At 41.4% G+C, this 27,948-nt stretch overlaps 1 protein-coding gene across 4 annotated transcripts in view; it reads left to right on the top strand.

The window, feature by feature from the left end:
- The window catches only part of RNF38 (ring finger protein 38), a 76,269-nt gene that overhangs the window by 30,847 nt on the left and 17,474 nt on the right, over window positions 1-27,948 (top strand). For 2 of the 4 annotated variants that reach the window (XM_083419952.1, XM_083419951.1), the window contains exon 2: window positions 11,960-12,030. In XM_083419952.1, the coding sequence (XP_083276078.1) occupies window positions 11,960-12,030 (71 nt within the window). Of the gene's footprint in view, window positions 1-11,959; window positions 12,031-22,361; window positions 22,655-23,706; window positions 23,773-27,948 lie in introns of those variants that run through there. The other 2 variants (XM_083419953.1, XM_083419954.1) reach the window with 2 other exon arrangements.

Raw genomic sequence — 27,948 nt, 5'->3', positions numbered from 1 at the left:
GACTGTTAAACCAGCCTGTGCAGTGTTTATACTTTGCAGTTCATTGCTCCCATTTCCCCATTGGTTAGGCCTCATGTGACATCTTAAGGTGGTTTGTCTAAGATGCTACATACCACAGTTACTCAGATATAGTTTTCTTGGCCCTTTCCCTTACTCCCTTGTGATAATAATTACACAAGTCCACTAAATACATGAGCTCAGTATGTTGACTATTAGAGATGAAACAGGATACCCCTTGTTGAATATTAGAAGAAACGGGATACCCCATCTTTTAATGAAAATGCAAACTATATTGTGTTAGATCTATTATTTTAATAGATACTCATACCTTTTTTGCCTCTATCATGAATTCTGTACCAGTACACAGTGCAAGTTTAGATGCGGCTTTGAGATACATTTCTGCATAAAGCCTAAGGTATACTTGGACAACCAAACTACCAACATCAAAGCTTATGGAACCCTTACCATTTGGTTACTATATTGATTGCTATTTTTTTTAGTCTATTTTTTGTTCTGTTTGTAAGTAGTCCAGGGAATATTTTTTGGTATTGGAATCATAGAATTGTAGAGTTGGAAGGGACTATGAAAGTCATCTAGCTCAACCCCCTGCAATGCAGGAATCTTTTGCCCAGTATGGTGCTTGAACCCACGGCCCTGAGATTAAGTCTCATGCTCTACCGACTGAACTACCCAACATTCCTTTTTGTTGGCATCAGTCTGCCTTGAGAGACAATGGAGTGTGCATCCAGGGGTGAAGACAAAGCAGTGGAGAATCGAAGTGCCTGATGTGGCTGCAGAAACCGGTAACTCACAACTACATTGATTTGCTGCGTTAGCAGCACTGAAGTGACTTCTCTGGGGCGCATGTCTGGGCAGTGTGTATGGAGGTCCTGGGTTGCCCAGAAAATGAGACCTCTTGGCCTCACCAGTGTGGTGCAAAGGAAAGCAGAGCAATACACTTGGCACCAGCTTGGCGCTGGGAGTTGCCAGAAGGAGGCATACAAGGTGCCATCAAACTGCCTAAGGGACTCTGCCGTATTTGTGTAGGGTTTACTTGTTAGCTTTTTCTTCTCCCAAAGAATCTCCTGCAAGGCAGCGGGTATGGATTTTTTCTTGGGGATTATTCATAAAGCCTTTCTCATGAATGAGTATAGCCGCAAGGCAGCAGAGGTTTCAAATCAGGGTTATCCTTCTCCTGGATGGGCTACTGGTAAAGCCCGAGACTCTTAATCTCAGGGTTGTGGGTTTGAGCCCCACATTGGGTGAAAGATTCCAACATTGCTGGGGCTTGGTCTACATGACCCTCATGGTCCCTTCCAACTCTATGATTCTAGCTTCCCTGGCTGATGAGCCCCATATGCCCCTTATTTCCCTCTACAGCACATGAAGCCAACATTAAATGACTAATAAATAAATACAGTACTACAACTTAATAGAACTACTGGACATCTGCCCTTCAGATATTCACATTAACATTAGATGATTTTTTAATTATAAGTTGAAGCCTAATAGCGCATTCTAGAATGTATTGCCACTTATACTAACTTTGCTTAGGTAACAGATAAAATTAACTGTCTAAAAAATTATTGCCATGAAATTCACATCTGTATAATTGATTTTTAAAATAGTTGGCTCTTGTGAGCCAATGGAGCAATAGTAGATTTTTTAAAAAAACACATTGGGCTTTGTTCTACACGGATGGAGGGCAGCCAGATGGCACAAGTTTAAGGCCTTAGTGAGATTTGACCCAGGGATAGAGTGGGGGGTTGATTATGTATCATTTCCAGTGTCTTGGGTTGCACTTCATTTGCATATTTTGAAATGGAGCTAGAGAGTCACTTTGTGAACAGTTTATTCAGCAGAATACTGGGATTGGAGTCCTAAAATCAGAACCCTGAATAATGAAATCATAACTACAGCATACAGCTGTAGTTGTACCTTATAGAAGAGGAATAATTCTGCAGATTTGAGAAAAGAAGCTGTACAGTGACTTGAAAGATGCAAGCAAATTATTGGGTTGTTTTTTTAATACAGTGAGTGAATTTGAGCTTTTCATTGATTCATTCATTTGTTACATGCATAATCCCACCTTTCCTTCATAAGAACTTAAAGTGGTGTTCATGGTCTTCCCAGGCAGTGTGCAGTGTGGGTACAGACAAGAACCAAACCTGTTTAAATTTAGCAAAGTGGCTATATTGCATGTCTTCAGACCAGCAGGACTTTTTATATAGAAATATATATCTAGAACTAATCTGTAATATTAAATAATTAAGATGTTTTGGGATGGGGTAATAGAAAGTTGAACAAGTTAGAAAATATTACCAGGGTATTTTGCAAACATGCTGGCAAAAGTTTCTAGTGGCATTCGTAATACGTTGAAAACGTGTAAGTGTATATAATATCTATATAATATAGACAAAAGTAAATGCTGAGCTTGAATATTGCCCTTCATGAAAACAAGACTGGGACAGATGCTCACTAATTGGAGCGAGACCAAGACAGACAGGGAGAGTGAAAGTTAATTTATGTTTGACGGGCCATGAAATAACTTTTTCATTTTGGCCCTAGCATGTCATTCTGTCTGACTATTAATGTGAATTGCTGTACTAAGCACTTCCATCTACTATAAGATCCTCAAGGCGAGGCAACAGAATCCTGCTTGATTTTGTTCATATATACTTCTGTTTTAAGGTGCAAGTCACCTTGTGAGTTTCACCTACTTGAAGTCTGTTGTGAAGAATTCTGCCATCTGTATTTAAATATTTTGCAATTGTCGTGAACAAGCACTTGGAAAATTGATAGGTGTTCAGTAATGGTGTTGTATACCTGAAGGAGCGTCTCCACCCCCATTGTTCAGCCTGAACACTGTGGTCCCATTCTGGGGGTCTTCTGGCAGTTCCCTCACTGTGAAAAGTGCAGTTACAGGGAACCGGACAGAGGGCCTTCTCGGTCGTGGCGCAATCCCTGTGGAACACCCTCCCATCAGATGTCAAGGAAATAAACATCTATCTGACTTTTAGAAGGTATTATAAGACAGCCCTGTACAGGGAGGTTTTTAATGTTTGATGTCTCAGTGTATTTTTATATTATGCTTGAAACTGCCCAGAGTGGCTGTGATATAAGTAATAAATTAATAATTAACAAGATGATGATGATGATAGAATCTTCAGGTTGGCCACAAGTCATTGAAGATGGCAAACTATTTTTTGTTGTAGGCTAGCACATTTCTGTGGTAAAAGCAAAAAAAAAAAAAAAAAAAAAAAAAAAAACTGAAGCAAAAACCCATCAAGCATGTGCACAAAAATAAGGGGTCTTGCATGACACTTACATGACTAATACTTAAACACTGATTTGTGAGAATACTTGTCATAACCTAAGGTTTTAGTCAAAATATTGTGGGCAAAATGAATAAAACATTTTGGGGAATCAGAAGTGCAGGATTGAGGGAGAAAATTCATCTAACCTTATATATATTCACGTTATGAAAGTAAAGATGCATTCAGCTACATGGGCTGCTGTGCAGACTGACATGAGCTAGTATGTTACAACTAATGGGCTTCTTATATTCATGCATTGTTAATGTTACGCTCAGACATGTGCAGTTTATACTGCAGTCTAGCATGTAAAGTTACCAGATATACTCAGTTCTGCATATAGTAACTGATTATATTGGAGGTGAGTTTGCAGGTCTCACAACCTGTCAAGGAAAAATGGTACATGATTTTGGAAACCCATGTCTTATTCTTAAACAATATCCTTTATTATAAGCTTAAAAATGTACACTCCTTCATTGTGGGACTTCAAATATAGCATAGAATGGCCTTGATATTGTGGAACATCTAGAGAATTGTATTAACTTTAAGGTGAAACCACACATTCTTTAAGATCTCAGGTGAACTTCCAGAAAAATTATTATGGACAACAGGAACAGCTGGTTGCCTGGTATTTTTATTCTCTGGGGCCAATATGGCAATAATGATGCCAACTGTCTTATAATGAAAACAGCATTCAAGTAGTTGGCAGTTTCCAATTAGTTGCTCCGTTTACTGGAAAGAACAACTTTCAACAGCCTTATAGGTTTTATTTCACTTGGCAGTAATTGGAGTAGGTGAACAACAACCGGCTGGAGTTTACAATGCAGGGCTGGCAGAGAGGCAACTGATATGTGAACTGGAGAAGCAGCAAAAAGAGTGTGATCAACTCTGAGAACAGCAGCAGAGGAAAGATTGCATATTCTAGTTTCAGAAGTGGTATATATCCATATTCAGACAGATGATTTAATAAGATTTCTTTCCCATCCTCAACAGAAGATCCCAGAGTGGATTACAGCAATAAAATACACAATTTTAAAAAGTTGAAACCATTGCACAGAAAATCATTCCAGATGGAACAAAACTGTATAAATTCAGTGGAAGAGGTGTGTCCCACCTCCGTACAACAAAACTGCTAGATGCACCTTTGTAGACAGGGTTCCACAATGTAGGGGCTGCCACAGCGAAAGCCCTCACCTGGGCTGTCATTCCCTGCACTTTTGAAGGGTGGTGACGCTACCAAAAGAGCCCACTCTGCTAGGCCTGGGCGACATATCAATATATTGCCCAGGACAGGTATGAGAGGCAGACGGTGATGGTGGTTTCACTCAGTGGTATATCACTAATGAAACTGCCATCACTCCTTTGTCTCTCCAGTGCCCAGCACAGTGAGGGGAAAACAAGCTTCAGCTGGCCACTGGAGGCAGAGGGACTCAGAGCCTTGGCGGTTTCAACTTGACTGAAACCGCCATCACGGTTTGCCCCTCATGCCAGCACAGAGTGAGAATCAAGATGCATTGGCCAGGCACTAATACAGCTTGTTCCTCCCTCCTTTTTTAAAAAACTTCTTGACTGAGGAGTGCACGGCTGCCCTCGCCTCAGCCAAGCAGATTTACGGAGCCCCTAACCCACCACTGGTTCGCACGAGCCAGGGATGGGGGTTCCGTTAAACTGTAACTGCTCTGGGCTGAAGAAGCGCCAATCCTTCTCCTGCTTGCACATGAGCAGGAGGAGGATCTCGGCTCCCTCAGCTGGGCAGCAGGAGGCTTTGCGCTCCCTGACTGAGGTCCGCAAATAAGCCCCTGTCCCTCTGGCATGCGCACACCAGTTGGGGACCTTGCTTGGCTGGGGGGCGAGAGCCATCGTGCTTCCCAGCTGAGAAATCCCTGCCAGTGAAGGCGAAGGGAGCCCTGGTGACAGAACCTGTAGCAGTACTCTCTCCATCTTCAGGCAAGGGAGGGGGTGAACAAGTGTCCTCTTTCTCCCAAGAGGTGGAGGCCTCCCCCTTGGGAAGCTGTTAAGTGTCCACTTCTTTTTTCACCGGTATATTTTCTTGTTGAAACACCTAACACAATGTTAATAAAGGTATGGCAATTTATCGCACAGCCCTAGAAGGAATGGAAACCCCTATCCGATAGTGGCCAACCTGATTTCTGAAGGCATGGACAACTAGAGAAAGATTGGTTGGCTTAGTCAATGGGCTTGTATGGGAGAAGGCAGTTCTTCATTACCTGTCCTAGACCTTTTAGGTCTTTGTAAACTAAAACTAGCACTCTGAAGTATTGCCAGAAGTTAATGAATATCTAAAGTGAATCTCTAGATAGGCAGGGAAAGATTGCTGTCTAAAGTCCTGGAGAGGCACTGCCAGTGCATGTGTAGACAATAGAACTAGATACACCAATGGTTTGACTCTGTATAAGACACCTCCCTATGTCCCTAGAGACCCTCAGTGTTTCTGCAGCTGGAGTAACGTCCACATCAGTTCTAGCCTTCAGTCAGTTCTTTTTACCTTATACCAGTACATTCCTGATCATTTCCTTGCATCATAACAATGTTCACCCATTCCTCTATTTTTACATTGTTTTCCCAGAGTCCTCTGGCCTATTTAAAGTACTTCTCCCTCCCTCATATGACAGCCCTATGTCTGCAGTCGAAGTAAATTTTGCCTACGAAGCCAATTCTACCTGTCCACATTTGGGGAGGTTTGTAGCTTGTTTTCTGAAGAGGGTTGAATTGCTATTATATGGCAAGTTAGTTAGAGGTCCCCTGAGCTAATGTTATAACTGCTAGAAGGAAAGTCTGTATGTACTGATAAAAATAATTGTCAGTTTCCTGTTTTGAACGGTGCATTCTATTGCTATGGCATATTTTGTCTGGGCCACTTGACCAGGACATTCCTTTAACAGAAGAGGCTCCTCTGTAGAGTTTATTATGACAATGTTCAAGGTAGTGAGATGATTCATGGGAGCACAGAGCATAGTTTTCTGGATTATTATTTCTTGCCATTATTAAAAGAGGCAGCTGGTTAAAATGTAAAATATGGGGCGTTTTCAGATATACCATATGAACTCCATATATAGATACTTGCATGAATGAATGCTGGAGTGGTCTGGTTCACCAGCTGCATCCCCCCTCTCCCGTTCAACATAAATGTACATATAAGAAGGTGCTATTTTGTACTATTATGTTTGACTGTATTCATCATTTCATTGTTAATTTCTCTTAAAATTAAAACTATAAATATAAAAATTGAAAATATCAAGTGGAGACAAAATTCTAAATAGTATAAACTTATTCTGCTCACCTAAATACAGAATGGTTGTACTGCAACTTAGATGTGGCTTTCACAGATGGTGCATGACAGCTGAGTTGTGCACATGGGCAACAATACAAATCTGTTTCCTCACCCTGTGTGAATGTTTGAAAGTCAGAGCATTAAAAATACATTTTGATCGGTATAAGTGTACTGCAGGGGAGTTCTGTTTGTTAAATAGGAATCACCCATCGGAAGGTAGTTTCCCAAGTATTTTGTGGTATGAAATTGGGGTGGGGGTCTGCTGTTGACAAGATAATGTCAAAAATTCCACTGAGGATATGTAAGCTTTGATCATGTCTAATTTAGCTCTCTCTAGTTCAGCCTTCAGTTTCTCCTCTTCCCCCCACCCCTGGCAGCCACGCACACACACCTACATGCATAACTTTGCTTATGCTGTTCTAAAATCCCCATTCTCCTGTAGGGGAGAAATGTGATCCTGCGTGGGTTGTCACCGCCCATCTCTCCACTGGTTAGAAAGTATTTCTGTACCGTCATCATAACATATCAGTGTTGTGTACAACATAAAGACATAAAATACCATTAAAAACAAAACAAATAATAATTTAAGTGATTAAACTACTGGGTAATCAAAAATTTATACACCTACTGTTATAAGAACAGGCTTCAAGAGACAACTGAAAGTCAAAAGTAAGAGTGCCTGCTGAATCTCTTTTTGGAAGAATGTTCCACAGCAAATTTTATCCATATTGGATATAACTGGGGGGGGGGGGGACTGCTCATTTTGCTACACCCAAATCCCTCCCTCCTTTCTGCAAAATGCCTGCAACGGGGTGCTTTGAAGTAGCAAAGGGGGACTACTGCAGACACTTTCTCCCTCAAACTTAATTGCCTCTCCCCTCCTTTATCTCTGCCAGAATTCTGACTCAGTTTCAAGCCACTAAAGTGAATATATCACTAATGTGAATATATGTGAACAGACAATAAAATAAATAAGACTTTTGGAGTGCATTGAAATAAAAGCAACTGTTTTGTAGCACCTCACAGGTTTATGTGTCATAAGCTTTTGTATACCCAGAGTCCATTTCATCGCAGAACTAAATTGGTAAAACTTCTGATGTACCGTAATTTGTCAACACGAGACAACTCTCTTCCTCTTTTCACCTGACTTGTTCATAAATATTTGTCCTGTCTGGCTTTGTTTCATGAACCAAATTCAAAGGAGGAGGAGCGATCGGACAAATCAGAGCATTTTTTGAGTTTTCCCATTTTTGTTGTTTTTTTTGCTTGGGGGGGGGTCAAAATTCCACGGTTGGGAATCAGTTAGAAATAGGAAATTGTCAACTTGTTATGTGAACGCTTGCCTAACAGATAATTTCCAGGGAAAGCATTGTTTTGCTAAGCCAGACCTGCATGTACTGACCTAGATGGTCCATTGGTCAGACTCACCATAAAACAGCTTTCTATGTAAGTCTTCAGAGCAGAGCTAACAAAGAGAATCTGGCTACAAAATAAGTATCAAATGTGACAAGGAACTTGCTTAATCATAAGGGGAAAGTGGAAGGCACCACCCCAAACTGTGTGGAATGCCCTCCAGGAACCACTGGGGAACTAGTTTCCTGTAGCCTGAATGTGAAAAATGTTAAGTATTCTGAATGGAAAGCTGTAACATTAACTTACAAATAAGGTGGAACCACACTCCTTGAAAGACAGCAGTCAGGATCTAGAGAACATTGAAAGTGGCTTTCTGCATTCAAGGGGGCTTTGGACATTTGTTTCTCAAACTGCAGCCCTCCTTGTTGCACATCAAGCTTTGTTACTAATATTGAGGGGACTTGCAAAAGCAGCTTGTGATATGGCATGATGGGAATAAGCTGTTTGAAGAAAAACAAGGCCAAAATCCCACTGGGCATGTGCAAGCTCTTGGGCTTGCCAGAAGCAGCTTGTTGTGTCCCCGTATATTTTGTGCAGCCATGACGAGAACTGTGCTCCAGTAGCTGTGGTAAAGCCAGCCAGTTTGCTAGCGAAGTGGCTCAGACTTCAAATGATGTGAACTGGCTGTAGTCCATGCACAAACAACATCCAGAGGCCAAGTACTGGGTAGGGCTGGACATGTTTTTACTGAATGCAGAATAGTGGCTTCATAACAGAACACTGTTTTTCCATACTTCGTGCTGATCAGGGAGGAAAAGGGGGGGGGGGAGCAGTGATGTGGGGAAGGGAAGGGAAGGGAACTCCAAACCAAAAGAATTTCTGTGGCATAATGCGACTAGTAGCAATTGCTGCAGGACATTCTACAAGCTATTTTTTTTCCCAGCTTCATGGGCTAGTAGTGGCATTTCAAGTGTATGGGTGGAGGAAAGCATGAAGGGCTCTTTTAAAGCATCACATTTCTTTTCCTCTTCAACAGTTTGGTTGAAATAGTTTTTTTAAAATACTTGAAATTAAATGCAGTTGAAGAAAACAAAAATGCACACCAAGTGAAAGCCATGCTTTGAGAGAGAGACTGCTCAACTGGAAAACTCTCAGGGCAGTATACATAATAAAATTATTAATACGTAAAATCATCAAAGCTGTTCACAAGTACACATAAATTAATTATCCACAAAATATGGATAAAATCAGAAAATCTTTTAAAAACAAATATAGATCGCTAATTATATGTCTGGATAGGTTTTCTGAAATAAAGAGGTTTTCAGCAGGGATCTAAAATGATATAGCCTATATAGGAAGCGTCTGTAAAACAGACATTATTTTAGGTTTTGGGAGGAAGGATATTGTACTTGGAAGAATGTTCTGGAAAAATATGTTTAGCAGTCTGTATAATTTTCAGTGTGCTGGGAGTTTAAGTTTTAATGTTACAGGGAAATTCTTGTCGGGCATAAGTATTCAAAGCAAGAAGAGTGGCTTATAGCATCTAGATTTAAACATTTTGATACAATTCGAAACCTTATGACATTAGATGGTCCAGGAAAAGACCACGTCATTTACACTATGGTTTTGGGGAAACCAGCATGGACACAAAACTTTGGTCTCTAAGAAGTAGATTGTTACAAATCTAGTGTTAAGGATATGACAGTCTAAATACTTTGTTTTAAATAATACCTTGGCAACAGATTCAGTTCAAAGAAGCCATATTGACTGGCTATGTTTTGCCCACACCTCTTAATATTTATGCAGTTGTCCTCATGTTGATGGCTTTGGGGTTTGCTATTCTGTAGTTTTGTGTGTGTGTGTGTGTGTGTGTGTGTGTGTCTTCAAGGGATGAACATACACATGCAGTTCAGAACTAGTCTAACTTCTCCAATAGGTTTTTATATATACAGATTGCCACAGAGAAGAAAGTGTGCTTCAGTATTAAAGTTCTATGTTTAGTATTATAATAAAATTGCCTATCCTTCTAGTTATTATTCTCCCACACATTTGTAATCTCTGTTAAGAGCTGGAAGGGATAATCTGTGAAAGGCCCCTTGCCCACTTCTTCTTTCTGCACCACCCCTTCTATCTTCCTTAGAGGAGGAACAGAGATCTGAATTTATAAGCTAGCATAGGGCCTCTGAAATTAGACCAAGGACTGCACGAAATCATATTTAAGGTCACATGCCCACCCCCATCTATAGGACTGCTCTGAAAGTTAGCAATATGCCTCTTCCTTTCTGCATAAGATCAGCCCAAGGCAAGTGGCAATAAGAAAACACGTCGTATGCTGGAAGGCTATAATAGACAGTTACGTACATCTTGTGTGTTACACAGATCAGGTTAGATACAGTGGTGCCCCACAAGACGAATGCCTCGCAAGACGGAAAACCCGCTAGACGAAAGGGTTTTCCGTTTTGGAGGTGCTTCGCAAAACCAATTTCCTATGGGCTTGCTTCGCAAGACGAAAATGTCTTGCGAGTTCCTGCGTTTTTTTTTCCGCTCCCCACCCCCTTTTTCTAAGGCACTAAGCTGCTAATAACCTTTTAGCAGCTAATCCGCTAATCCCTTAAGCCTTTAATAGCCACTAATAGCCGCTAAACCGCTAATAGCGCTAATCCCCAATCCGGTTGCTTCGCAAGACGAAAAAACCGCTAGACGAAGAGACTCGCGGAACAGATTCTTTTCGTCTTGCGAGGCACCACTGTATTTAACTGAAAAAAGGTTGCTCACCTTTGCTATTGATGTCTACTCAGAAGTAAGCCCCACTGAGATCTATAGTACTTACTATCGGGGGAGGGGGTGGTGATTTTATCCTGTAGTAGGGTTTGGGGTTTTTTTTGTAAATAACTTTAATTTTAAAGAGAAAATACAGTATCAAAACACCATGCTTTTTACATGCACAAAATATTGTTTTGAAAAGAGTACAGATTAAGAAAGAAAATAAAAGAATTGTTAAAACAGAAAAACCAAAGGCTACTGATAAAAGGCATATTATGCAATTCTTGAAGAGTAAAGCATTCTACATTACCTTTATGTATTGCTTGCTATAAGGGAGGAGGAAAGTGGAGACAGTATCCTGTATACATTTCAGAAAGTATACATTGTATTTTTAGGCAGCACAAGTTTACCAATACTGTTAAGTGCATATATACACGTAGAATAAAAGCATACATTAAAATCAGTAAAGGTATTTTGTTTTGCCTTGTCATCCAAGCTGCTTTAGGTCTGTTTAAAAAGTAAATGAGCCTTTTTCCACCACTACATATATACGTGTATTTTAATGTATTGGCGGTAAGACATGTGCTAACCTCTTGTTGTGCACTCACCCCTGTTTTATTACAGAAACACCTTAGAAAGTGACAAAGGAAACAGGAGAATAGACTTTTATCGAAAAGCTGAGGGAGAATAAAAGGCAGAGGTTCTGTGCTCTTTGGCTCACTCTGGCTTAAGTAGTTACATTGAAATTGTCAATTGGAAATGAAATTGGCCACTGTTAAATTCATAGCAGTTTGAGAAACTCATGAGAGGCACGGCACTTGGTTATTTATCTGCTAACATTTGTACTATATCTTCTAAGAAGCCCATATTTGATGCTTTAGTCTGGCAACAACTCTGTGAAGGTAGGCTGGTGCAAGGAGGCAGTGGTAACTTTAGTCCTCTCCATCGAGCCTTAAAAGCTGAGCAGATTCTCTGAACTAGGTTACCTCGCATCTCAGAACTTAGTTTTGTAATCATTGCACAGATGTCTTCCTTAACTTGTGCTTGTGTATTCTTGGAATGCAAATATTAAGTCAATGAACAAGTGCACATTGTTAATCTAGAGAAAATGTTTTGGCAGTTCATGAAGAAATGTCTTCCTCCTGTCCTAGAATCACAAAGACAGAAGCCGTGATAGCTAGATTTGAGTATACGGTCTGTGTTTTCAAATGCATTTTTTCCCTTTGTTTACTTGCAGGTGGTGTTGGTGCTTCCTTCCAGTGCCAGTTAATCCATCAAGACCACATCTGTACTGATGACAGTGACAAGGTAACTGAATTAAATGAGTTTCCTTCAGGTATTAAAAGTGTCAATTTTATGCAATTGAAAGTCTTGTTTAGCTGAAGTTTTATAGCAAAACTGCTTATTTGTCTCAAGAGGATGTTGCTCTTTATTATAAAGGTGTACTTTTGTGTCAGTTGTTTTGATTTTTCTATTGACACCACCCCCATGTGATGATGGGTGATAACTTGTACACAGAGAATTTATTTTCTTCCTCTCGCAAAGTAAAGCTTCTCTCATTTGGTTACTTTTGCCTTGCAAAGTATGAAGGAGTGTTGTGTGTGGGAATTTTCGGTTTCTGTTATAAATATTCCCTTTGATTCCGAAAAGGTTTGGGTCTCCTTTCCTTCACCCCCAAAACTCACTTTGGGCCCACCTCAAACACTGAGATCACATGTTTATGTGGTTGCAATGCAGCGTCGTGGGTAAAATGTGATAAGTTGTTTGTGTAAGCTGCTTCCTATTATGTAGATTTTAACTATACTGATGCTACTCTTCAAATATGGCAAATGTGTGGTTAGCATAAACTGTTGGTGCAAAGCTCTTTTCAGATTATAAATTAATGCACACTTCTCAGATTATAGGACTAATTTCCATGGCTTCCTGAGCTTCACAGGAAGGAGAAAACAACTACAAACTATTGAATAAGTCAGTCACAGGAGAAAATTGTTTGCCTCTATAAGCTCGTTGCAACTTGGAAGCAGTAGAGAGGATAAACTGCATAGGTGTCTCCCTTTCTACACCCCATGCCCTGGACCTAGAATGAGAAGGTTCTCTCACCAGCTCTTCTGGCTACTTCAGGCTACGACAGATGAAATGGTCTTGTTTTTAGTCACCTTGGATTATCTGTACAGCAAATTCTGAAGTTGAGAAGCTTCTCACTTAGAGCTGCAAATATTATTCTGTGCGTCTCTTCCACTCAACCATTCAAGGGAGAGGGGAAATGTACTTGCTTCTGAGCTAAGGACTTTAAGAGGATGTGGTAGCTACCTTCCCCCACTGCTTACCATTCAAGTTCAGGTTGGAGCAGGGGTAGAGGTTCCAGAAGCTATGAAATCACTTCGGGGGGAAATTGAGTACTGTGGGTCCAAGGAATCTCATGACTGAACTGAAAGAGGGTTCAGATCTTAGCTTAGTGATGAATAGGGTAACTTTGTGGTGAGGGATTGCTTTCTCTGCTTTAGTTGCCCAGTTGTAAAATGAGGGAAATAGTTGGCTGCGGGGAGAGAGAGGTGCATGGAAAGCACACCTGAATAATCACATACAATATAAGTACTTAAAAGAAATTACTGTTTGAGAAGTGATGCTTTTGAGTTTGCACTTTTTGTGCCTTGTTTTTAACTATGTTAATTTGCATTATTTCACCTTTTCCTTTTTTAAAATTTCATCTTTGGTTTTAAGGGCAGTTGAAGTAGCATTTGTCCTCCATTAGCGATGGTGGCATTTTGTTGTCTTTAGGGAGGGTGCTCAATATAGTTGTTCTTACATCACATTTTGTGTGGAAACTGGCCACTGTTAGACTAGATTTTAGAAAGAAGAATGAATAGGAGGTACAAGTCCTGGTCATCTATTTATAAATCCTTTTTCATATCGGTATGGAATTCATTTGTTGTAAACCAGGGTCTAGAATGTAAAACACATGGCAAAAGAGTTTTGAATAACATCAGTCCTCATATTTCCACTTAAATTTATTGATTTTTCTTTCACTTGGACACTGGTGGTGGTGGTGGTGTGTGTGTGCATAGACATTCACTGCTGATTCCATAGGAAAGATATGTGATTGCACCCACCCATGTGGTTTGGTCATGAGATAGTCACCCAGCTGCTAATGGATAAATAGATCTCTTATTGTTAGGAAGACATATAGATATGATCTGAGAACAGCAAATAGCGAGAGTTAGGCTTTTAATGTGTGGCCTTAGGAGAATATATGTCTGAAGCATCACTGATACTCCTCAGAATCTTTTAAGAGTACCACTGATTCTTCAAGACTTTGTGCATGTTTTCTAGCTGAAATCTGCTTGGGCTTTAGGAGCCAGTATATCTGAACTTGTCTGCTGTAGTAAAAAAAGAGGTTTAAAAAACTGCTGCTTTAAGTGCATCAAGCAAAACAGGTGACAGAAAAACTTCACTTCTGAGTATTGCCTTCAGTTTCTTAGTGTGATCGTGACTTCACATGTAACATTTTTAATGTGCTATTTTAAGCGTTTTCCAGTTTGCAGATCCCTTCTCACTTATTTTGACTAACCTTTGTTTTAAATCCAGTCATTAGTTATTTTCTATTTGTGGCATCAACAACACAAACTTTCCTGCAGAGTGTTTTCACTGAAAATAGTGTCTAAAGCTGAAGTGTGCCCACCCCCACCCATCTTATCACTGATTCTCTTTGATTTGTGCTTCACTTCCTGGATTCTCCACAGGAAAGTGTGTTTCCTGTTAAAGAGCCGCTTACCTATCAGTTTATTTAATTAGAATTTACCATATTTCAACATCTGGCAGCTCACTGGCAACATCCCTTCAGTCGCCTTACCCATGCGAATTGTTATGTACTGACAGGTATTATGCTAGATAAACTAGAGTTGATTAAAGGCAATGGGTTTAGGGCTGCTCTGGAACACAGGGGGGAAAGATGGTGATGGTGATTTTAGACTAGTGGATTTATAAAGTTAGGTGAATTTATCTGAATATATTTCTAGATTTGGAAAGCTCTGCAACATATTCTACCGATCATACAGAGGCAGAGCCTAGAAAGGCACAAATATAACTGCATTTTAAAGGCAATTCAATAACATTAGAATCTGATTTATCCTGCTTTCTTCTTCCCATTACTGTGCTAGATAACTGCTCTGCAGAATGTTCTTATTCCTGTGAAGTAAAAAAACAACAACATAAAATATTCCTTCTTTTTAGTTTCTCTTCATTTTTTCCTTATTTTGTGGTGTCTACCAACTTTGCCCTTTAATATTTTAAGTTCTGGTTTTTATAGCCACCTCTTCATCCCTATCCTTTCTATTTCCATGACAACTCTGAAGACCTTCTATTGTGGCACCTTGATTTGAGCATGCTCCAGTGAGTTTCATTGTTGTACCTTACCCTAATTCTGTGCTTTTCCCCAAAAGTTTTTACTTTTTAGTTGATATTTTAGAGCCTCTTATTAGCATGGAACTGATTGAAGGATTATTAATATTGATTTCTTGGTAAAAGGTGCCTAGTTTTAATTATGATATTACTTGGGACCTATTTCTCTCAAGGATAGTTTTGTGGCTCTGTTGTTACTTTATCAAAGTCAACCAAACTGTCCATTTTAATTTGGATTAGTGATGCCCAGTGCTTCAAACAAGCTCTTAGAAGATTTATTGAACTATAAGTTAATATAAGTATTGTTTGGAACTTTTCTCTGATATTTAGGAGGAAAACAGCACTATCTGGAAATTGAAATGTGTCACTGCCTAAATATTTTCCACACTTAAGATACTTTACTTTGATTCAGGAAGGAACACAGTCAGTATGATTTAAGAAATCATATAATCTAGCTTCCAGTAGTGATAGTTTTTTCTTTTCTTGCATTCTTCTGATGTATGATTCCTAAAACTACAGGATGGGTTGAAGAAGAACTTTTCTAGAATGGATTTTGTGTTTTTGTTAATGTACCCCTTCAAAGCTTGCAAAGAGAAGGGAGACTGCTTGGGGGTCTATGACAAAAGGCTTGGGAAATGAGCACCTCTCCTAACAACTGTAGCTTCCAGCACTGTGTATATTCACTTGGCGTAAGGGTTCTGACATTTCAGCACACTATAGAACTGAACTATTATTGCTCCATAAAATAACTTGGAACCTGTAAATGAAAATAGTGTTGTGTGTATCTTTTTAAAATTAAATGACATTTCTGTGCCAGAGAGGCAGGTTTCATTGCTTTCTAAAAGGCAAGGAAGTTGCAAAAATGCTGTTTAGTAATGTTCCCCGGAGGTAAGACCAGATAGGAAATAATTTTATAGGGCTAGTGAAACTGCATTTTGTGTATTTTTTTTACATCAGGCAGAAGTATATTCAAAATGTGAAGTAAGTGTATATCGCATATAAAAAAGAAATGTTGTCAGTGGTTGCATTATTCTGCTGTAACACATATACACTATATTTTATTTTAAAACATTTCTCAGCTGCTGTTTTGAAGCTTAAGGTGGTTTACACAATTAAACCAAAAATGAAAATACAGAATAGACAGCAATGGGGGGGCAGGGGGTAGAGCAAGCCAAAAGCCAAACAGAATAAATATGCTTTAACCCTTCCTAAAGGCTAATGTGGAGTGGGAGCCACACCTCTTGGGAGAGATCATGCCCATAGCATTGGGGGAAATGTATATTGATTGCTTCTAGCTGCAACAGTTTGCACTTCATGTGCAGAAGGAAGACAAAGCAGGGACTGAATAAGTGACTGAAGATGGCATGGAGAGCTATCTAAACACAGAATCCAGATCAGACAAAATCAGTGTGCCTTTAATTCATTTAGTTCACAAAATGTTTTCCAGGAAACCCTGTGATTCTTTAGAAACTCCTAAATGAGATCAGAAATGATGAGGTGACTTAAGAGATCATTTGCCTGCCCACCATCAGTCTTCTGTGCGTGTGTGTTATGCCATGCACTCAGTTAATCTTTGGTGATGCTGAGGCCTGAAAGATATGTCAGCTGAGCATGCAACCTAGAACATGCCTTAGCAGGAAACGCATTGTGTAGCGTGGACTCTGAAAGTAAAGCATTCGAAAGTAAAGCGTTCAAAAACCACAGGCACAACTTTGCAGCTGAAAAATTATAGAAAAAACTCCTCCTCGACATTCTTCACTGTTCCCCGACCCCAGTGTATATTATCATCTTTTTATGTTTTTCCTTTTCTCTCAAACTGCTTCTTGCCACATTCCTTTTAGAGCTAGTTATTATTTTGGTCCTGTTAGACTGAAGTAGAAAGTGTGCTTTTAAAAAAGAAAGGCCTCCCTTTCTTTAGGCAGTGTTTTGTGACTGGCTACATAATTTGTTTGAGGCTGTTCTCTTGGAAGAAGGTATTGCTTCGCTTTACCTCAGGATATGTACTCAGCAGATGCAGAGAAGAGGAAATGGCGACAATAGTTAGTATTGGCATCTCTTATTTGCTTGCTATCTATGAAATATGAGAGAGATTTTTTAAAAAGTTCAGGAGAAAAATAATGTTTTCAAACTGTTTATGATTATATAGAGCATTTCCTAATTAAGTCTTTTTTCTGTCTGCTGCATTTTCATTACTGAAGTTAGCCAAATTCAGCAACACCCCAGCAAGAAATAACCTTGAGGTGTACATGTGTGGAAGAGTGATAAGGTTTTTTTTATTTCTTTATAATGGTGTAGCGTCAGAAACAAGGCAAACGTGAGTGTTTGATGCTCCTCATGTGAATATCATAGGCACTGATCAATAGGTGCCTGTAATACTAGTGCAATAGTAGTAAAATACCTTTGTCACAGATTTGCACTTGATAGGTCAAGTACAAATTTACCAGTGAAAGTGCTTGCTGACATGGCGTAATGTGTGCCTGCCTATCTGGTAATCATCCACATCTGGAACAATCATAATTTTTTTTTTGAATGAATTATGAAAAATTCCCAGTGGAACACGCCGCCATGCACTAGGTTGGTGTTTAATCAAGGGGAGAACTTCCCTGGCTTTTTCACACCACTGCCACAGTGCAGCAATGTCTGCTCTGATCTTCTTGACTTCTGGTCTTTCCCAGTCTATGCTATCCACTACAACTTATTTCCACCTAAACTAATATAGCTGCTTGTGGTTCCCATGGTGACTGGCAGTAGCATTAGATAATGCCATGTTCTGTTGCAGCTGCCAACAAAAGCCAGGCTCCTATCCTGGTATTTTTGGCTTGCTCTCTGCTCTAGTGCTGGCTGCTATTATGAGGTATGCTTTGTGCCACATGTGTCAGCAGTTACATAAAACGTCCCAATTTTTTTAGGCGTATTAAAATTGCTACTGTAATTTTTGACTACTTGTGTACCAGGTTTTCTCTTGTGGAATTACAGCAACAATTTTGATGTCCCTTTGACTTGAGTGAGTTGGTGGGGCAAAGAAGTATTAGTGTGTTTGTACATTTTCAATGCACAATCTTCTGTGGTTCATGGCTGGTAGAAGAGGTGGCCTCTCTTTTGGCAGGGAGGTGTTTCTGGGCTCTACTGCCATGGAGGCTCTATTGCCATGGAGGCTTCAGCTTTGCCCAGGCAGGTGGAAGGCTACTGCTGGCAATAGGAAGTGTGGGCAGGCAACAAAAAGCGTACCTAGGCTCCTTTGCATCCTTGGCAAGGAGCTGTATTGGCACCTCTGAAGCCAGGAGAGACCATGGACAAGAAGCTAAAAAAAAAAGGTTGTTTTTTGTCTATTGCACTCCACCAGTGACTTCCTCTGTGGGCATTGGGGTTGGCTCCGCTCTGCTCCACCTCCCTCTCCTCCTCCATTGGTCTATCTGCCTTCCTGCCTTCCTGCGGCGGCCCATGCCAGCAGCCAGATTCCTCTGCTGAGGTGCCTGGAAGAGCCTGCGTTCCTTGCCTGGCCTGGCCACTCAGAGAAGCAGAGGAGTGGCCCCAGAACACACAGATGGGTGGAGTCCTAGCCACTCTGAGCCAGAGTAGAAAGGCACAATTTATGTGCCTGCCTGGGCCCTTAGTGGGGGCCAACCTAACCAATCCCTACGTATGCTCCTGCCAAAGCCCCATGGATCCATGAAGCTGTAAAAGAAAGAAAGAAAGAAAGAAAGAAAGAAAGAAAGAAAGAAAGAAAGAGAAAGAAAGAGATAGATCAGAGCAACCACCACCCACCATTTTTTGCCCTCACTGGTGTGAGCCAGAAGGGCTTGGGGTGTTGTGGTGGATCTGCTGCTCTGCTTCTCCCCAGTCCCAGTTATGGTTGTTATCGAAACATATAATTTCAAAACTCTGTGGTCTTAGTTAAATATACAATATATATGATTCTTGGTTTGTTTTTTTGGAGCAATGTTGAACAAATCTGTTATTTTGAAATGTTCGAGTGTTCAGTCTTTTGACCTATGCTATATCTATATACATTTTCATTCTATTAAAATCAAGTGAAACATCCAAGTCAAATTGGGCAACTTGCTTTAAAAAAATCTATCCCCTTTCAACTCCCCCATTGTGTGGTGGTGTTGTTGTTTGCACTTCACTGCTTTCAATCTGTCATCAGCCTTGTATCCTCATGAGTTTTGTATTGGTGCCTCTCTTGGAGGGGGCAGCCACAGCCACCACTACTTATTTGCATAAAATAATGTCACTGTGAAAATTGCTGATTAAAAATTGCTGATTAATTAGCCTTGAGGTTGAGCTTTAAAAATGCAGCTGGGAAGCAAATACAGCAGCCAAAGTACTTCGAAAAATAGACAGGCATACTATTGTCAGCCAAAGTGATTGGCTGATCCTAGCTCAGTGGAAGAAAGTATTGCAGGAAGGGAAATGGAAAAGTATATTTCTCTTCTCTTCAGTCTGACTCCTCTCGACCCTGCATGAAAGTGGCCTCCCTAACTCTCCCCCTCCCCCGGCTCACATGGGACCAGCGCAGATAGTTGGGCCTGGTGTATTGTATATTTTGATTTTAGCTGTCCTAGCCAGGGAGGGCAGGGTATAAATAATTTTTTAAAAAATTATTCTCCTGTGATTTTACTAGTACCCTCATTTTTTGAGTCAAATGTGGCTGTGTTGAATTATTATTTTTTCAATTGGCCATTTATATGTATATTTAATTTAATAGCACAATGGTAATGGCTCCCAGTTGTTTTGACAGCACTTATATCTTACACCAGGTCTTGGGTACCACTCAAGCTGAAATCCAAGTTGTCACCCCTCAGGTCAGTACCAGGACCGCTGTTCTAGGGCACAGTCACTTAAGATATCTAGAAATTTTTATCTCTTAGTGTTGGAACACATATGTTGCCAGTCTATGTGAAGCTAGTTAAAGGCTCCCATTACTACAACATTTCCTCTTTTGGATGCTTCATTGATTTCAGCTTTCAGCTCAAAATCTCTGAGCATTTTGATCAGGAAGATGATAGCATGTTCACATTAATAATTTTTTGGGACCTGGTATCACTACCCACAACGCCGGCTCCCTCGGCCTATAGAGCAAGATGAGGGCTGCAACCCCAGAGTTGCCGCGACTGGACCTAACGGTCAGGGGTACCTTTACCTTTTATCACTACCCACAACAATTTTATGGAGGAATGTTCCCCTTTTAGAATTTCTGGCTTACTGGCCTTTGTGTCCTTTCTGACAGAGCAACAGCACCTCCAGTGAGTCCTTTATGTAGAGTTCTCTCCATTCTGCCAGATTTCTGTTATGCCCATTATATTAATGCTGTCCTATAAGATCAAATACTCCCATTTACCTATCATGGCTCTGTTGGTTCTTGGGATCACAGAAGAAAGCCAGTCTATGATCATGTAACACCACCCCTTCCCCCCATACCCTCTTTATAATAGGTTAGAACTCATAATAGTATCAACAATAGGATCTAATTTAAAGAGTAAAATACTTTTAAATGTGACTGTTGGGTTTTTTTTTCCAATCTATGGTTCTTAGATTGGTTATTGTTTTGTAGAATGAACCTTAAAGCTTGTTGGAATCGCTATTGGCCGTATTACCCTAGTGTCCTTCTGATGCACCTACCCAACAAGGGAAAGTGTCTCTTTCAAAATAACTTTTTGAAAAGAAAAAAAATCGCTTTGAGAATCTTTCCCTCTCAAAATATGGTGCCAGGCTTAGCAATAGTTGCTAATCTAGGTCCACCCAATGCGGAAATAAATTCTGAAATTGGCCTGCCACATCTAGATAGTAATTACTATAAAAGCAGATGGGTTTCTTTGCCTTCCCATTAAGACAGTTTGCCCTATGTTTATTTAATCAGTTGCCTAATCAGATTGGTAGGATGCTCTGGTGTTTTGAAGGGACAATGGGCGTGAGGCAGTTTTTAGGGGGCTAGGCAGAGCTGGGGGTTTACTCTCTTGAATTCTGGATTTATCACTCTAAGCAGCTCTCATTGTCGCACTGTCAAGTTCTCTCTTTCTCTCTCCCCCCCTTTCATATTTACTGTAAAGACTGAGAATTACCGTGTACGTACTGCACTATAGCCTTTTTTAAAATCGGTTTTTGAGACTTAAGGCAGGGTTTAGTGCTCCCTCCGCTTAGATTTCAACCCTCGCCTCTTAACGCAAAAGGTTCATGTTTCCAGTCAGCCGCCTCCTGCCTGCTCAGAAAACAGCCCACGAAGGAAGCAGCCCTCGCTGTTCGTCTTCCAGCAGCTGTTAACTCAAAGCTATACTGCTGTCAAAGATCCGTATAGTTAAAGCTATGGTTTTCCCAGTAGTTATGTATGGAAGTGAGAGCTGGACCATAAAGAAGGCTGATCGCTGAAGAATTGATGCTTTTGAATTATGGTGCTGGAGGAGACTCTTGAGAGTCCCATGGACTGCAAGAAGATCAAACCGATCCATTCTGAAAGAAATCAGCCCTGAGTGCTCACTGGAAGGACAGATCGTGAAGTTGAGACTCCAATATTTCGGCCACCTCATGAGAAGAGAAGACTCCCTGGAAAAGACCCTGATGTTGGGAAAGATGGAGGGCACAAGGTTAAGGGGACGACAGAGGACGAGATGGTGGGACAGTGTTCTCGGAGCTACCAGCATGAGTCTGACCAAACTGCGGGAGGCAGCGGAAGACAGGAGTGCCTGGCCTGCTCTGGTCCAGGGGGTCACTAAGAGTCGGACACGACTAAACAACAACAACGTACTGCTGTCGACGTGGAGGCTCCATCTGGAAGAAGGGGAGCTGCTGTACTTGCAGCCCAAGCAGAAGCTGGGCCTAGCAGGGAACTGGTGCGAGGAAGCGGTAGCTACAAATTGAAACTAAAAAGCGGTCTCGGCTCCGCCTCCCGTAAAGGAAAGCTCCGATACAGGAAGGGCTGTTCTGTAACCACGTGCGCAGGCGCCGCAAAAAACCCAACTTGTTTTTTTTTTCTCTTTACATACAGCGCGTGCGTGTCGTCGCTGACTGCGTCATCGCGTTGACGTAAAGCAGACCTACCCTGTGCGGTGGTCTCCGCGTAACTGAGCTAAAACAAAGGAAGACGCGGGCGGGCGGGGGGGGTTGAGAGAGGGGGGAAAAGGAGGCGGAGCCCGAGGGCTCGCGGGCGGGCTGGGCAGCTTGGCAACCGCGATTGGTAAGCCGGGAAGTCAATTCAGGTGACGTCACTGTATCCCTGCTGGCCGAATGGTAGGTGGAGGGGTTCCAGAGGGAGGGGGCGGGGCTGGAGCATCATGGAGCGCGGCGGCGGCGGAGGTGGCGGCGGGAGGGGACGGCTCCGGGAGTGCTGGCGGCGGCGGCGGCGCCGCGGCGGCCGGGTCCTCCCTGCTTGTGATGGGCGGATGGAGTCCCGCTGATTATCCCGGAAGCCATTGCAGGGGGCGGAGGAGGAGGAGGTGGTGCTGGTGTGGAGGGGAGCCCGGGCCTGCTGCTGCTGCTGCTACCAGCGGTGCCCGCCGCCGCCCCCAGACCGGAGGAGTTTCCTGCTGGCTCCGCTCAGGTACCTGTGCCTGCGTGGGGAGAGCGAGAAATCTGGGATCGGTTTATCTCTGTCCCCTCCCGCCCCCAGTTCGGCTCCATTCCATCAGGCTCTGCCCTTCCTGGCTTACAGGCTGATCCGGGAAGGGATGATACGGTCTTTTCCGAAACGATCCCGGCCGGGGGGGGAGCTGTCTGCAAGACGCTGCTAACCGGCTGTGGGGAGGGGGGGGTGCTTTGATCCGCCCCACCACTTTCCCGAGTGGAAAACGAGTCTTGCCCCTTGTGTCTCCTACCCAACTCTCAACAACCCTCTATTGTGCATTGTTATGTGTTTGCAGAGGGCATATTGATTTTTAAATGAAACACCCCATCCATTTGCCTTTGTTTTAATTTATATATTATTTAAAATGTAAATGAGCAGAGTGTTTTATAGGGCAATTTAATCAGCACACCCCCTTCCTAGCCCTATGGAACTTGTCATCTGCTCAAGCAGGGGAGGAGGAGGCAAAGAAAACTGCACTGTTGCACTTACCTTTTAATTGTAGGTGACTTCTGAGGGAGAAGTGAATTGCTTAGAAGTTAACCCAGTCATCTTTCTTTCTTTTTTTAGAACAGATTTCCTATAAATTTACCAAATCTAGATAATCGTGTTACTAAAAGCGTTTGTACAAAGGAGCATGGCAAACTAAGCCACAGTGGCCACATATGGGGTAGTGTAGTAAATCATTAGAATCAGTATTTGCTAGTGCTGAATGATGCTTATAATATAGCTGCAAAACATTTTTCCTAGTATTGTGTCACAAGAGATTTTGTTAGTGCTGTAGGGATATCCTTTTATATAAATGAGTTTATCCTAATTACTGTTATATCCTCCATTCTTTACTCCACCTCCCCAAAGTTGTTGCTGCTGTTTTCAAGTGCTTTGAGAATAAACATGTAAGTGTGGTGAGATGTTTTTTGTGAAGAACTTGGGATTAATGCACCCTTCACATTTGTTAACTTGTTCTACCTTTTTAGTAGCAGTTTTAGTCCAGGTGCAAAAAGCATTTATATGTTGTTCTTCTGAAATAGGTGGAGTGGACAGAGAAAACATTGGAAGGGAGAGGAAAAAGTGTTCAGTGAAGAATGAAAAGAAAGGTTGGTGTGACAGCAGTGTAAGGAATTGTATGACAGTGTCTACATGGATTATTGAAAAGCTATACAATTTCTTTAATTGCATACTTAGCAGTTTTCCTGAAGACACATTGCATACTTGTGTAAAATCAGTCCACTTGTTTACATAGTTGTGCATGATTAGTGTAGATAGTACTTGTAGGGCAGGTCTGGGGGTTTACATTTTGGTAAACAGGAGTGTTTGCCATTCTTTCAAGAATGGTGTCAATGTGAGTTGTGCAGTTTCTCTTACATCGCATGGTTTAAAAAAAAATTCAAAAGTACCTTTGTTGGGAGAGAAGCAGGAGGACTATGGCCCTGTTAATTCTCCTTGATATCTCAGTTGCTTTCAATACTTTTGAGCATGGCATTCTTCTGGAGTGGTTGTCCAAATTAAGAGTGGGCAGCACCACTCTTTGTTGTTCCATTTCTGCTTGGATGGTCATTCTCCAAAAGTGGTGCTTGGGGAATATTTTTTGGAGCCTTCAGTGTGGGGTTCTGCAGTGTTTGATCATACTCCTATGCTGTTCAACATCTACATGAAACTGCTGAGCGAGGATCATCTGGACTTTGGGGAGTGCATTGTCAGCAATGTGCTGATGACACACAACTCTCCCTTTTCTTTTGCATGTGCAGGTGTGGCAGTGGATGTGCTAGGTTGATACCTTGCCTCAGTAAAGGGCAGGATGAGAGCCAGTAATCTGAAGCTTAATCCAGACACAACTGAGGCACTGTTAGTGCGTGGTTCCCAAGACTGGATAGGTGGGGTGTGGCATAATCTGGATGACATTGCGTTCTCTCTGAAGGAGGAGCAGGTACCTAGCTTGGAGGTACTTTTGGATCAATTACTGTCACTTGAGACTGAAGTGCTTTCAGTGATGTGGAACACCTTACATAAGTTTGTCTTGTGGTCCAGGTGAACCCTCATCTGGACTCGGGCAGCCTAACTTCTGTTGTCTACACTCTGGGAACTTCAGGTTTAGACTATTGCAATGTGTTACATATATACACTAAGTCTATATACTTACATATACTTTACCTTTTACCTATACACTAGGTCACTCATTGAAGTATATGGTGGGCCATGGTGAGAAAAACGGTTGTTTTTCTGTTCTATATGCATTGTTTTATTGTTTAAAATGCATACATGCAAGTCCTTGCACCTGGAAAGAAATTCTAAATGAGTAGAAATAAACGTGTACACTAAATATGTGTACATAAATATATATTTGTGAGGAAGAGAGCTTATTTGAGAGGCATAATAACTTTAGATATCCAGAACTCTCTTTAAAAGCTTATGAACTGCTGAACCTATAAAAAAGCATTTGCTGTATCCAGTGGTTCACCGTCCCCTCTGCGGTCTTCCCATCCCATCCCCCTCTGTCTGGAGCCTCATGCAAGACATACCTGTGCAAATTTGACCAATCCCCCCCCCCCCAAAACCACTTCATGATGGAGCCCATTCTGTTCAGAGGAGTCCTCAGAGAAGGAGGGGAGAGAAAGATTGGTTCTGTGAGGAGTCTTCCATTCACACAATTGTTGGATACAACCCCATGTAATTAAGAGCATGTTGGGGTTTTAACTAAAACATTTTTTTATGTACTTGGGGATGTATAACCACCTCCAACAAATATTTTTGTTCATTCGTTTTTGAACCACCACTAATTGTTTGGGGTATCTTCATCTGTGAAAAACTTAATTCAAAACAACCTGGCACCCATGTCAGATCTGTGCAGTTCACATATATCCTGATAACTGCCTGACCTATATACCGTATTTTTCGCTCTATAGGACGCACTTTTTCCCCTCCAAAAATGAAGGGGAAATGTGTGTGCGTCCTATGGAGCGAATGCAGGCTCCGCGGCGACGCGGCAGTCCTGGAAGCCGGAGGAGGAACAGAAGGGTCTCCTTCTGTTCCTTCTCCAGCTTCGCTGAAAGGCGCTGCGCCTTCTCCCTCTCCGCGCAGCGCCTCTCCTGTGAAGGAGGGGCGCTACACAGAGAGAGAGAAGGCGCAGTGTCCCTTCAGCGACGCGTCTGTCCTGGCTTCTGCTTTAGCCCTGCGCAGCCTCTTTGGGCAGGGGGAGCCTTCATCCCGCTGCCCTGAAGAGGCTTGGCGCGGTTACCCCAGAAGCCAGAACAGCCACACGGTATCCCAGAAGCCAGTTCCCTCTTGCTGTTCTGGCTTCTGGGGTTCAGAATATTTTTTTCTTGTTTTCTGCCTCCCAAAACTAGGTGCACCCTATGGTGCGAAAAATACGGTACATCTGAAGACCTGGAAACTAGCTATTTGAAGAGTTTGACTCCTATTGTATTTATCCAATATTATAACAGAATAAAAGGCTGTATTAAGTGAAGTCCTGTGGGTGTAAGAACACCTCTCTTTTCTTTGTGTGGCCTTGCACATACCGTCAAATCCTTTCTGGGGGTTCCCCAACCCTCCAGAGCAGGGATGTTGTTTTTTGGAGGGCACACAAGGAGATGGAGAGGAGGAACTGTTACGCAGGTACTGTGTTGGATGCAGTATTACATTTTTCAGTCAATTTGAGCTGTACAGATTAACGGACTACAGTAAATTATTGGAGGGACGTTTCCTTGCACTGTTCTTGCATTTGAAAACAAAAACTGTATCTCCTCAAATGTTTTTATTTTCTCACGCTTCCCAATCACAACTTTTTCATAAACAAGTAAAATACGTTAGATATGCCAGAATGATATATATCTGGAGACTGGTTGAGTAACACATAACCTCTAAGCTATGAAAGAACTCCTAGGTGGCCAACTTTAATTGCATTTAGACAAGCCCCAGCCAGAGGAAAACATAAAATTGAATGTGTAAATTAGAGTGATCATACCATTCTGTTGCCGAAGCTTAAGACATCTTGCCAGAAAGATCTAACCAATGATCAATACCATAATATGTGAGCTTTTCTAGTGCCATATCTCTTGTATTTCTAAGATGAAATCACTTTAGGGAAGAAACTGACTGGTGCCTAATGTGTTTTGTGGCAGCCTTAATCTGATATCTAAAGTTGACAGTTTATTTAAAGTTTGATTTATAAATAAATAAATAAAATTATTTAAATCTCTAAGAAAAATCAATTTTCTAGTGATTTACTATTTCCTGAACAAGGTTGCTATAAGTACTGGTTTGCAGCTAAATCGAGTTCCAAAAACAACATTAGAAGTATAATCCAAAATCTTTTGAACATATAGCTCGTGTACCTTTGAAGAATTACCTTATTTGAGACATTTTGAAGTCATACAAGGACACTACACAAGATGCCTTACTGTAATATTTCAAATAGGATTGCCACGTAAGGCGGATCTAAGACAGCACAAGCATCTGGACCAAAAATAATTCTTAAACAAATGCTGCAGCTGCATATATTGTCACAAGTATTCTGGCTCTAAGGATTGCTGTTGATGATAAAGTTGGGAAAATGTCCTTGTGGCCCACTAAATCGCAGCATATAACCAAGGTGGTTCTGGTTTATGGTTTCCTCCCACATAGGAAATCTGAATTAGACCAATTGGGGGGTGGGAATAGATATGGAACAATTGCTTGTTTATGTCACTGATTTAAAAGTATTTAATGATGAAATGTTTGGGCTGCATGGGGCTGCCTTTTTAAAGGTAGTCTGGAAACCGATTGGTTCCAACAAACAATCACCAGTTGCTAGTAGGGGCAAGGAGGTTTGATGTATGTTATAAAAATTCTGCATCAGTTACATTGGTTGCCACTATGTTTCCAAAATTAGTTTTAAATTGCTTATGCTACCCTTTTAAAGTCCCCAAAGGCCTAGAAACAGTGTACAAAGGACCAACTGCACACACACGAACCTACCCAGACTGAGCTTCAGAGGCCCTGCTGTCTGTTCCATAGCTAGTGAAGGTTAGGTTGGCAGGTGAAAGAGAGACAACCTTTTAATTGGTGACTGCGCTATGAAAGTTTTTTCCCCAAGTGCTCCATCAAGCTCTCTTTAGGTACATGTTTATATTCTGAAACACCACTATGGGTGCTTTTATGTTGATTTTATACCTAATCCTGCTGTTTTTAGATTTTGTGTTTATATGTCTGAAATATTAATTGTTCTTACTTTGACAAATAATTGATGATAAAATTGCTGCTTTGGAAACATACAAAAAGGTTGTAAAGCCTGC

The sequence above is a fragment of the Podarcis tiliguerta genome, assembly GCF_965153285.1.
Source record: "Podarcis tiliguerta genome assembly, chromosome: 17".
NCBI classification, from domain to species: Eukaryota; Metazoa; Chordata; class Lepidosauria; order Squamata; family Lacertidae; genus Podarcis; species Podarcis tiliguerta.
Note: the sequence above shows the minus strand (reverse complement) of the source record. Positions and strands in the feature narration are given on the sequence as shown.